Consider the following 13,187-nt stretch of genomic DNA (forward strand, 5'->3'; position numbering starts at 1 on the left):
TGCAATCACAACAATGTAACTGACAACATTGTAATTACAATCAATAATTCTGAGCATGTGTGCTTTGACAATTTATGCGGATGCAGTTGTCAAATCAATACAAGTCCCAAGCGCAGAAAATGCAATGGTTTCAAATGGTGCTTGGAGCCACATTTTATCATGTGTTTTGGGTATTTTATCATTAAATGGCTTGTGTTTTAAATGGTTTATCATTAGTTGGGTTACTTTCAATCATCAACTTATCATTATCATACTAATCTGCATTTCAGATCTGATAAGAGCATGACACCACAAAGAAAACTAAGATTATTTTCATACCAGTGCGACCCTATACTTCACTTTTAGGGGAACTCATCTATGGTCCATGAGTCTACTTCCATTATTTGCCACGAATAATATAAGGTTTCCTTCTGAGAAAAAGCTGATTGCCAAGCCACTTCAATCAAATCACCTCTTAAGGATAACTCCCAACAAAAGTTGATAGAAGAATAACCACTACATCTTTTCTCTATTTCCAACATTCTTGCTTTCTGTACTTTAGAAATAACATTTATGGCGTCATTTATTTCAGCAAACAAAAGCTACAATTCATAAGTGAAATGTAGAGAGATACTATATCTAGTAAAAACGTGCTTCCACTAAAAACATCAAAACTCTTCCAATAAAAAAAAAGCTTGGGTTTAGTAAATTAGAAAAAACTTTTCCAATATTTGATAGCTTAAAATTTATTGATTCAATAGTTCAAAGATGACTTTGTCGGCCACAAAATACAGAAAATTTGCTTGAGATTTATGTGGGCTCTGCAAATCTCCACCCAGCTTAGCTATATTCAAATGATCCTAGGTTGATCTTTCAAAAAAAATAGTGGATATTAAATAAAATATTACCAATATATTTCTCCATCATAGGGGATTTTATGAACTAGTTTGATGTTTGCCAGAGGAACATACCTCTAATATTAATTATCCATCTTGGTCATAAAAGTAAACATTAGATGCGACTGGTCTATAGGCAACATGATATTACTTTAATAGCAAAAATTTAAATTGGAAGGTGAAAACTTTCTTGTTATTAGATCAAAGCGAATGATAAGAAAATGATGATAATGGACTGAGTTGACTTTAACAAAATGTTAAAAAATTGCATAATTGTTATCTTTCTAGGATTTCAGTGGGTTCTAAATCCCCCAACCAAGCTCTATTACATTCGTGTGATTCAGGATTGATCTTTCAAAAGGCATGATAAATATTAGATCAAAAAATATTAAGCAAACTCACCTTTGGAGAATTTTATAATCAGGTTTGAAATTCGCTTCAGATACAATCACATATTATTCGTTAACTCTAGATCGCAAGAGAACTTTTGGGTAAGTTTGGTCTATAAGATATAGGATGCTTTACTTTAATAATAGCAATTTGAATCGGACAACGAAAGGTGTATTGTTCATGTACCAAAATAAATGGCAGATCAATAATCTCAAATCCAATCAAAACCTTATGGTTCCATCATCGCAAATAAACATAGACCAAGATCTACTTTATCAATGAAGGTTGTTTATCCAACCTAATCATAAAATTATTGCCAGTAATAATGAGTTGCACATTCCATAAATATCTCAAAAACTAAAATTTGTAGAAAGGGCTTCGATCTAACCTTGGCAAACAAAAGGTTCACGCCCAATTTAGTATGCTTCATGCCTCATAACTCATTGGGATAATCATTAAAGAACAACCAACCTTAAGTTATAACTGTTATATAATGGCGTCATAGTAAATAGATTACCCACTTAGGGTCTGTTTGGGGGAGCTACAGTTTATCAATAATCTGCTAATAAGCAGCTAATCCAGATAATTTGCTAATCAGCTGAACCGAAATAACTGGCTGGCAGTTTGGTTTGTGCATTTAGAAAGCAGTTGATTTGCAGTTGTTTCTGGATAAATGATAATTTTGCCCCTGTTAAGTAGTGTTGTTTGCAATATTGCTCTCATAGTTATATATTTGATATTTTAGAAGCAAAAGCCCACTTTATAAAAATACAAAAAAAAAGAATATACACTTCACTTAAGAGTGAGCATCTATAATCTATATTGTACAAGCTAAAATCAAGGATGATCTTATAAGGCTCCTCCAACAAAAAATTAACTCCATGATAACTCCATGGTTTTTATTGTATTTCATCAATGTCTCTGATAACATTTCTTTGATTTCTTAATTCATTCTTCTTAATAAATTTTCAAACAGGTGACTAGTAGAGCTTCCCCAAAATGTGAAGCAGCATAAAGGTTCATTTTGTTACTTGAGCTTATAAATCATGTTCTGAAAGAATAAGCAATTTTTGAGATTCCATCATTTAACTTCGATACAGTTAGAAATCAAAACTGATTTTGAATACTGCAAACATATTGAACTCTCTTCAAATGAAAGGATTTCCTCCACAAGAGTAATGCTTTCAATCTCACAAAAAAAATAAAGGAAAAATGAAATTGTCATATTCCAAAGCAAGTTCTACATTTACAAGCAGTCAAATGAACCCTATTCTTAATAGAACTCAACCATGTCTGAAGCACAAAAATAAAGCAGGTTGACCACCATCTTCGCCTTCCAGAAGACACAAACCAATTGTAAACAGCATAAGAGAAGAAAGAAAAACAAAATGAAGGGCGAAGCACCATTACAGCAAAACTAAACGCAAAAAAACGAAAAAATTCGATGTGGCAAGCTTACTCCAACCACGGCTCCGGCCTCAACCGCCGTCTTATTTTCCAACGGAGAAGGGGCTTCCACAAACCAAGAACCAGACTCCTTAATCAGCTTCTTCTAGGAAACAACAGTAGGCTTTGCCCAACCTAGGGCACGCGATATAGGAGAACACAACTCGCCTCGATGATTGGAACTGAGAGAATTTTCAGCAAAGCGGATGGAAGGGGAAGTGGCGTCGGCGGCCAATGTGGTGGTAGTTCGGCTTCGTTGTATTTGCGTTCTGCGAACATGAAGCTCGAACCAGGGTTCGCGAGAGCGACAAGGGCAGCGGGGAAGCGAGAGAGACGAGGGCAGCGGGGTAAAAGTTACGAAACGAACGCGGTTTGTGGGGTCGATCCCGCGGCTGGGTTTATTAAAGAAATCCATACGCTGTTTCCAATTAAGCTCTCCAAACGCACGAAACAAATGGGAGAGTGGCGTTTTCAAAACAAGCATGAAGGTGATATAAATAAGATTTAGATTATTTGAACAAGCATGAAGAAGACTACAAGGTGCATAGTTAACAGAGTAACAAGATAAAATAGAAGATAAACCTAATCAAACCTACCAAACTACATAGACAAATAATGTTCTTTTAGAATAACCAGATAAAAGTTGAGTAACCAGATCAATGATTATGTCATGGAAACTCAGCAAATACATAGTTAACTGCTAGTTTAAATCAAGATAATATACATCAACCACATCTAGCCTGTTACCAAATTAAGGTGCATGAAATTTTTAATTCAGTTAAAAGACAAACACTGCTATAAGCTAGATTCAAATATCACAAGCACTAACACAAGGAACACGGAACAATATCAAAGAGACTTTACTTAAAGTACATAAAGCAAAAACTTCAAAAAACATGGCAAAAAATTTGACCTGTCCGCATTGATTAGCCAATCAAATACAAAATTTTCTAGGCCAGACCAAAGTTTTTCTGAAAAGAAAAAAGGCAATATCAAAAACAGAAAATAGATACTCTAACAGCGTATTATCGAAAATAAATAGAAAAAATTTTAATGGAGGCCTAGGAAACCTGTGATTCCCTCCTGAGGGCAACACTCTACAAAGGGTATGCATGCTGAACAAAAGATACACTCCACTGCAAGCTGTACAATAAAATGAGAAGAGCAATGCAAAATTTTAGAATACATTCTAAAGCTTGGAACTTTTACACAAATAATAATCATCCTTAACTCAAAGGGTTGGTTCTAACATCAAGTCTCATAGCAGATAGGACATTCAGGAGAATAGTACATTTGTTGCTAGCTAGGATAAACTTCACAAACTATTACTCAGACAAGACAAACTACAAAAAATGGTTAAAAAAAGAATTTTGGAATTTGTTTCACATAATATGTACATGATAGTTTAAATGATAACGTCAAATGCAAATAAAAACATGAATAAGAAAGAGGAGCTAAAAAATAATGAAAATAATTTGAACTTCCATCTTCTTTACACTTACAACCTGTGTTTTTTTCAATGTCTTCTCTCTCAAGTGAGCCAATGAAAAGGACACAATAGAAGAGTATAAAAGAGTTATACTAAAATATAATTAATAGAATTCAAACTACCATTTCTGTGTTGCAACTAAAAAAGACATTGCAAAAAATTTTAAAAATTCAGTTAAATCAAATGAATTAGCATAGAACCTTACAAAATTATCAGAACTACAAGGTGAGTAAAGAATTCCGCCATTAATCCTCATAGTTTACCAGAATAAGTGAGACAATGATTGTGAAGAAATTCATCCTATCAGTTCATAGAGGAAGAAGAGTAGGCAATTATGAAATTTATGTAAACTTTATTGCCTTAAAAAAAAAATATTTAAAAACTAATGAAAGATTACATTTTTTAAGTGTAATTAGCATGATACGTCCACCATTTTTTTTATACTGTAGATATACAATTAAACAAATATAAATAAGGAATATTAATATTAACATGAAATTGCACCTTCAAGTCAACATGAAATTATAAGGAAGCAACAAACAAAAGTAATGACCTTCTTTTGGTACGTGGATGCATCATTTGCACCTTTTGGAGATTCACTGAAACTCAACCAGTAAAACTTAATTAGCCATATATATATTTCAGTCATCCAGACAGCTGACATAATTTTGAAAGATAAAAACTAGCATTTCCATTAAGCATCCATTCATGAAATTTCAAACTATGATGAATCGGAGAGGTACCAAGAATAGTTAGGAAAATGGTCATTGGATTTAAATAAACATGTCTAATTATCACCATCCCGCTCCTATAACTAAAGCTTTTTTTCAGAACAAAGAGCCTAGTTTGTCCTTCACATTGACCTTCTGCATACTGCCCCATTTCAGCACAGGGGTAAGCACATGCCTATATACATAAGTATAAACCTAGGACTTGAATGCAAGAATTTTTCCGATTAACCAATAGAAAACCATACAAGTTAACTGCGAGAACATTGTCATACAAAATTAATCAATTAAACTTCTACAACGCTATGAATTTTCCCTGGCCCGCCACCTTCTACAAATCCCACCTTGTATTTTTACTGTACTTCATGCACATCCGCACCAGCATAGGTATGTCCTCATGTAAACACATTGATTATTAAGCATGCCTCATCATAAAGTGGAAAAAGGGTAAATGGTAACTTTCGTGATAACCTAGTGTTCATAATACAAAATGATAAAGCCATTTTCTTACAAGCATTTTGCCCTCAATTGATCTTATACGTGTTATTTCTTCAACTAATTGCATCCAAATACGAAAAATTAAAATAAAATAACCATATCAGGTTCTAGAATAAAGTTTGTTCGATCACAACGAGTGACCTTTATAGATGTCATTCAATCCAAAAGAAATAAAACAAAAGTTTTAGAGAAGATTTTATGAAGCTGCGTGACTAGAAAGTTATGCCCTATGAACAATGTTACATTATTAACAATAGATTTCCCCATAATATGTTGGTAGTGAGTTTTATTCATCGGAACAGCATTGAGATCATTAGCTAATTTCTCATTGAGATCCATTGTAACAGTCACTAGTTTGCATAAGAGTAGATTATTCTCTGTCAAAAGATGAAGACATATTTGTGTTGAGACGGATAAATGTCATGAGATGACCGAGCAACTTTCATGCTAAAGAAATACTGGAGTGATCTTAAGTCTTTAATTTCAAATGAAGTAACAAAAATACCTTTCAGGGACTCCAATGTCGGTAGGTCATCCCCTGTGAGCACGATATCATCAACATAGATGATAAGGATAGTAATTTTGCTACTGGATGAATGCAGAAAGAAGAGAGCATGATCTAATTGGGCCTGAAAAAACCATGACCCATTACTGCCTTTGTGAATTTAGCGAACCAAGCCCTAGGGATTGCTTCAGTTTGTATAGGGACTTCCGCAGTCTGCACACTTGTCCCTTAGAAAAAACAGAGTTAAAGCCTGGAGGGAGGCACATCTACACCTCCTCTGTAAAATCCTCATTTAGGAAAGCATTCTCGACATCTAACTGAAGCAAGGGACAATCCAGATTCGCAGCAAGAAAAAGTAAGGCATGGATGTGCTCAATTTAGTAATTGGAGCAAATGTCTCCTAATAATCAACCTTGTATGTTTATGAATAACCTTTGGCAACTAATTGTGCCTTGTTGTGTTCAAAGGATCCATCAGAGTTAAACTTGACGCTAAAAATCTAATGGCACCCCACTGCTTTCTTACTCAAAGAAAGATCCACAACATCTCATGTATGATTTCACGGAAGGGCATTCACCTTATCCATTACTACAGCGTTCCATGAAGGGTCAGCTAATACTCTTAAATAGTAGATAGTAGGTAATGATCCGTCAAGGCAGTAACAAAAACTTTGTAGGTCGACCATACACTGTGAAAAGAGATATATTTTCCATGGAATAAAAAGACTACGCCTGATTACATACATCGATAAGAGAGCTCACCTCCTCATTCGGAGTGGGGTTAGTTGTGGGGATGTTGCTTGGAGTTGATTCCACACCTTACAAGGAAGCAGCGGGCTCCATAGTAGGACTATCAGGACGAGTGCGTCGAGTATAGACACGGAGGATGGGAGGACGTTTGGTTGACTGGTAGGTGATAGATCCACAAGGACAGATGGTTCCTTGGATATAATGGTTGGAGAAATATCCACCGAGATTGGATAAAGAATAGCGTCCAAGAAATCAAACTCCCCCTCACTTGAGGCAGCGATAGGGAAGTAAAAACCATTTTCAAAGAAGGAGACATCGGCACTTACATAGAATTTATTTGTGGTAAGATCAAAACACTGATAGCCTTTTTTAGTGGTAGAATACCCAAAGAAGACCTTTTATGGATCTGGGATCAAGCTTACTACAACTCGGAGCTGTGTTCCAAAAAAAGACCATGCACCCAAAAATTTTGGGTTCAAGATCGATGAAGAACCGATTGGTAGGGAAACAAGACATCGAGATGGCTAAAGGGGTTCGGAAGTTATGAATTTTTTTGGCGACTCTATAGATGAGATAGATAGCAGTAAGCACGGCATCAATTTAAAACCCTTTAGGGACATTAGATTTAAACATAATGAAGTGAGTCACTTCGAGATGTTGGTTTTTTCTCTTGATTATCCCATTTTGTTGGGGAGTCTTCATACACGAGCTATGATAAAGAATGTCCTTACTTACCAAGAGTTCACCTAAAATAGAGTTAAAGAATGAACGGCTATTATCGGTACGAAAGATCTAAATTGACGTTTTGAATTAGGTTAAAATGAAAGAATGAAAGTTTTTGAAGATGACAGCAACTTCAAACTTATACTTTAAGATATAGACTCGCGTCATTTAAGCGTGATAAACAACCATTTATTAATATAGTTGGGCGTACGAGAGGGTCCTTACAGATCACTATGAATAAGTGAAAAATGAGAGAAAGGCGTGTAAGAGTGAGAATATGGAATGCGATGATATTTAGCTAATTGACAAGTCTCACATTTGAAACTAGCAAAATTTTTATTAGTAAACATCAACGAATACAAATGTTTTAAATATTGAAAACTGGGATGACCCAAACAATAATGTGACAGCATAATAAAACATTCAGTGAATTGAGAAAGACTTCAACTGCTGGGAGAAGTGTCCTCGTTCCACGTGTCTTTCTTTTGGAAGAATTAGAGCCCGGCAACTCGCTTAAAAGTTCCAATCATCCTTCCCAAACGACGATCCTGAAAGAGACAACCATCATGAGAAAAATGAGCAACACAATTCATGTCATGTGCCAGCTCAATAACAAATAACATGTTATATTTCAACAAGAGAATATGCAACACAGATTCTAAAGTTAGACCAGTTGTTAATACAACCTATCATTTACCAACAATAGAGTTAGTGGAGTCATCAGCAATTTAAACTATATATTTCCCTGAGCAGGGGTGATATGACGAGAAAGCTTGAGGCATCAAGTCATGTAATCCGTGGCACCAGAAATAATAATCCAAGGCTCAGAAGAGATAAAAGAAGTGAGTCATAGGAATGGTACCTTGACGAACATGGGAGGTCGATAAACCGAAAAAGAACTGACTGGATCCAAGTAGTTTGATTAATTGTTTCATCTAACTCTTAAGAGTGTTGGATGATTCTAGAGTGTTTCGAGTGGAGGTAGGTTGAGCTAAAATAGAATCAGATGCTGTAGCGAGTCCCTTAATAGAGGAAAATTTGGTTAACAGTTTGTGTGCTGGTTTTTCATAAAGTTTTTAACATTTGTCACTAGTGTGGTTGGGTTTGTGACAGTAATCACAAGTGGAGCCAGTGGCATGAGATGGCATGGACAAGTGTTGAGTACTAATAGTGACCAGGGCAGATGATATGACTGAAGTGAAAGTGTCGGGCATGACAAGTCTCTGATTGTATTCGCGTCGAATCTCTGTGAAAGCAGCAAGAGCAAGAGGAGAGAATCCCAGCCAAGGATACTGCTTCGGACTTCATCAAGGCCTTTATAAAGGTATGCCAGAAATTGAAACATGCGACCTTTTTCTACAATTTTCTAAAAGAGGAAAAAGCCTATAGCAGATTCCCACAAGTAATCATAGTAGAGATCGCATTTCATCCATAAGGCCACCAAATCATTGTAGTATTGGGTCACGGTCCTTGATCCCTATTTTGCCTCGCGGATCTTCTTGAAAACCTCAGAAAGTTAGCTAAAGTTCCCAACATTAGAGTGGGTATCCCGCACTGCAGTCCATAAGGCTCTGGCAGAAGGAAGAAACATATATGAACGGCCAATTATAGTCTCCATGGAGTTAATCCGCCATGACTTGATCATAGAATTCTCCACTTCCCACGTTTCATATGTTGGGTCAGTTTTAGGAGGTTTACGAATCATTCTGGTGAGATAGCTGAATTTCCTGCATCCCTTGACGAATAAGAACAAGGCTTGGATCCATTGGAGAATTTAGATCCGTTCAGTTTGTGGGTGGTGATTAAGAAATTTGTGTGGTTTTCCGTTCCTCCAATCTGTGGAGAGATTGAGATCGATGTCGACCCTCCGGTGGACTCAAGTACATTGTCGAGAGAAAGCTCAATGGTGGAAGAATCCTCCATGGTTCCAACTGAGTCAAAAGTAATGTTGAGTTGTCAAAACATAGAGAGATCCTTGATTAGAGACGAAATAACAGAGATTCGGCGGCTGGAAAGGGATTCTAGCAGCTGGAAAGGGCATAAAAAACGGAGATCCGGTGGTTGGAAAGGTATTCCAGAGACTGGATAAGAATTTCGGCGGCTGGAAACAGCCGCCAGTCAATCCAATAGTCTGTTGAAGGGAGCTTCAGCTGGTTGGAACAAGATCCGTCGGCTGGAACCAAGTATCAATCCCCCGAGCGGTGCATCTATCGCAACGGAAACCCTCGACACAACTCGAGCAGTGCTTCCATCTTAGCGGTACCCTCGACTCAAAACGAGAGCAGTGCTTCCATCTTAGCGGTACCCTCGACTCAACACGAGAGCAGTGCTTCTGTCTTGCGGAAGTCACGACGGGACGTATCGATCACTCTGAAGAAGGCTCAACAAAATTACGGCAGGAACAAATCAATTTTCACACAAAGTGGATACAATTCTGCCTTCTTTAGTTCATGCATGACCATAGATTTTGAAATAAGCTCCAGATTTTTGTACTAAGGGCTATCAAAGCCTCTGATTTTTGTACTAAGCCCTTAGGAGGATATCATCATCTCATCTACATCGAAGGGTATTAATACAAATCCTTCAAATGACACAGCCATTCATAACCTTCCTATTGTTAAGAACATCAATGCCACAGTTTATGAGCATCATAGATGGTAGTTTACATAGTACAGAAGTCCAAGTAGATGAAAGGTTTCAAAGCATGATCTCCAGAAGGGGGAAAAAATAAGAAAAAAATTTATTGTCAATATCCAAGATTTATTAGGCTACAACTTAGACGCTACAAATTAGAACTTTTCATAAATACACTCCGCTATCAGATGGATGATACCTCCTTTATCAGCATTTTATCTTTAATTATAGTTTTTTTTTTTTAATTTAATTTGCTAGCTCCTTATAATTGATTCATGCATGTTCATTTCATTATCTAATCATAAAATTATGCTTAAGATAAAAACTTCTAGAGCCTTCCCTTTCATGATCCTTTGACACTAATTTATCATTCATGAAATAGAAGCATTGTGTACCCTTTGTTATACATGTGCATACACCTCACCACAATGGAAAACAAAAAAAAAATTATCTTAAGACTCAGCCATTATAAACCAAACGTTCCGATTTACATCCATTCTGAGACAAATCAAGGAAGACGCCTTCCAAATTACCATAAAAGAGATGGTCTAAATACTTTAAAAGAGAGAAAATGATCATATAAAAGTTCACATACTAACATATAGAAGTTCCTCACCTTAACAAATGATTTGAAGGCATTCAACAAAATCTTCAAATCAAGCAAATAAATTTTATTAGTTGCAACATAAGCCAAAAGCCATAAAACTCAATATGCATCATCTTAAAGAGATTATATGAAAAGGACATAATCAGAAGCAATTAAATATGCAGCATATTAAGCAGATTAAATTAAATGAAAAGAGCATAGTCATAAGCAATTATATATGTAGCATATTAAGCAGATTAAATGAAAAGAACATAATCATAAGCAATTACCTTTCCCTCCATCTTAAAAGAGCTTCCAAAAGAGGCACAGGTGTATGCCGAGCAACCATAGCCAATGAATCCAATACTTGCTCATAGGCTGGGTCGGAAGGACGAAGATATTGACCATCCTGAAATGTTTAGCATGATAGTATGTAACTTCCCGTAACAAAAATGTCGTTTGGAAAAAGAAATAACTAATACATCCATATGAATGCGTGAACAAAAAAGAGACAATCAAAGCACAAAAATATTTATGTTATAAAGGAGCATCAGATGCCTTCCCGTACCAAATGACATAATTAACAATAAAATATCATTTAGAAATCAGAATACATGCTAAATGCACGGGAAATGAAACAAAAGTTTGGCATGCATACTATAAAAAGATAGTTTTGAGGTGGCACCACAGCCACAAAAGCCTTGTACTATAAAAAGATACAAAGTTCTACTTTCTGAACCAATGCATAGATAAAAAGTTACCTCACCTCATGTACTAAGAACAGAAAGCAGTCACCCTTTCTAACCTTAATTTGTTCCGTACTTCCATTAAAAAAAGCAATCTTCCTTTTACTTTATAATTACTAATATGGAAGGTAGACGCACAAAAGAGTAAGTAATAATAAACTTAATGTCTTCTTTTTTTTTTTCCAATTATTTTCATCCTTTCTGCCTTAGAAATTAAAAACAATCTCTAACGACATCTTTGGTTCAGTATATGCCGGCCATAAATAAAATTACATCAAAATCTTCCAAGATAGATTGCAAAGAGAGTCATGTGAGATGAGAAGATTAGTTGCATCAAAATAATAAACTGAAAGTTTTAGGGGAGTAATAATAAATTATACACTAGTAAAGAGCTTCTGAACAGAATTAGAACGAACAAAGGTTGCTAATGAAAAGAAATGTATTTTAAAGAGTGACAATAATTAAATAATACTTGGCTTATAATGATTACAAGAAAATAAAAAAAATATTTTAAAAAGACAGAATAAGGCAAGAGTGCCATCTTTTGATAATATATATAATATAATTAATATTGAGTAAGTAGAGTATAAGAAATATAAAATAGTTAAAATAAAAGGTAAGAGATTTAGAGACTTCAATCAAACTATAAGCACTAAAAGCAAAAATTAAGGAATCTTACTTTAAAATTTATAAAAGAAGGAAATGCTATTTTGATATATTATTAAATTGGAGTTTTAAAAATATTAAAAAAATACATAATAAATAAAATAATGAAGCATATCATATACAATCCAAAATAGAAAATACAGTGTTGAAGATTCATAAAAATAGAACTTCAAGTCCATATCAGTTCTCTATTGAGATTTGGAGAAAGATAAGACTATCATTGTGGTTGGGTAATAAATATTTTCAATGAAATTTTGAGATCTGAGAGAGTCAAAAAATCAAATAAAAAAATTAATAAGTACCAATATTTAACCAAAAAAAAAATGAAGATTTCGCTAATACAATGGAATTAAACTCACGAGACACTATATGAGAGGTGAATACAACATAGACTTAGAAATTACAATAAATTCATATAGTCAATTTAGTTTTATACAAAAAATATCTACTATGGAAATAATTTTTGTTCTAGAACAAGTAATAAAAAACTATCAAGAGCAAAAAAAATTGTCATATGATTCTTATTGGTCATGACAGCATGATCAAGAATCATGAGAATCAATATGTTACACTTTAAAAAAGAAAGGTAATGTGTCAAAGGTACACTAAAGCCATTAAAGATGAGTAAGATTGAACATTGATTAATAGTAAAAAAGTTATGGAATGATCAAAAAGTTTTAAATACAGCAAAAATACATCAAGTTTTAGCATTAAAGCCATATATAATTGTAATGACTATAAAGATTCTTCAAAGAATATTCAAAGTGACAAGTCTTGGAAAATACTATTTAAAAATTGCATAGCTCTAATCAGTGAGACATCTGTTGAAATAAATAAAAAATTAGAACAATTAGAAAAAATTAAAGGCAAATGTATTAAAATTAAGAGATTAAAAGATTGAGTATATGATATATATTTTTAATAAATGTAATATTGATATATTAGTCACATAGCTCTAGCATAAAATTGCAAAGTCAAGTGACTCTAACCATAAATGAAATCAATCACTAGCTAAAAATTCAGAAGTTAACAACACACACAATTGTGATTTACTCGAAAGGAGCAACATCAGCACACTTTGAGAAATAATTGATGAACCGTCAATATGAAGTGGTGTCTTATAGACATCGGAAACTTGATAGATCATTGAAT

At 34.6% G+C, this 13,187-nt stretch overlaps 1 protein-coding gene across 2 annotated transcripts in view; it reads right to left on the minus strand.

Moving 5' to 3' along the window:
• Positions 1–13,187, minus strand: part of LOC110029790 (cell morphogenesis protein PAG1) — a 62,841-nt gene that overhangs the window by 34,738 nt on the left and 14,916 nt on the right. For both annotated transcript variants that reach the window (XM_020732237.1, XM_020732227.1), the window contains exons 2-5: positions 10,914–11,032; positions 4,754–4,799; positions 3,782–3,854; positions 3,625–3,682 (exon numbers count right to left, since the gene is read on the minus strand). In XM_020732237.1, the coding sequence (XP_020587896.1) occupies positions 3,625–3,682; positions 3,782–3,854; positions 4,754–4,799; positions 10,914–11,032 (296 nt within the window). The remainder of the gene's footprint in view (positions 1–3,624; positions 3,683–3,781; positions 3,855–4,753; positions 4,800–10,913; positions 11,033–13,187) is intronic.

The sequence above is a fragment of the Phalaenopsis equestris genome, unplaced genomic scaffold (assembly GCF_001263595.1).
Source record: "Phalaenopsis equestris unplaced genomic scaffold, ASM126359v1 Scaffold000002, whole genome shotgun sequence".
NCBI classification, from domain to species: Eukaryota; Viridiplantae; Streptophyta; class Magnoliopsida; order Asparagales; family Orchidaceae; genus Phalaenopsis; species Phalaenopsis equestris.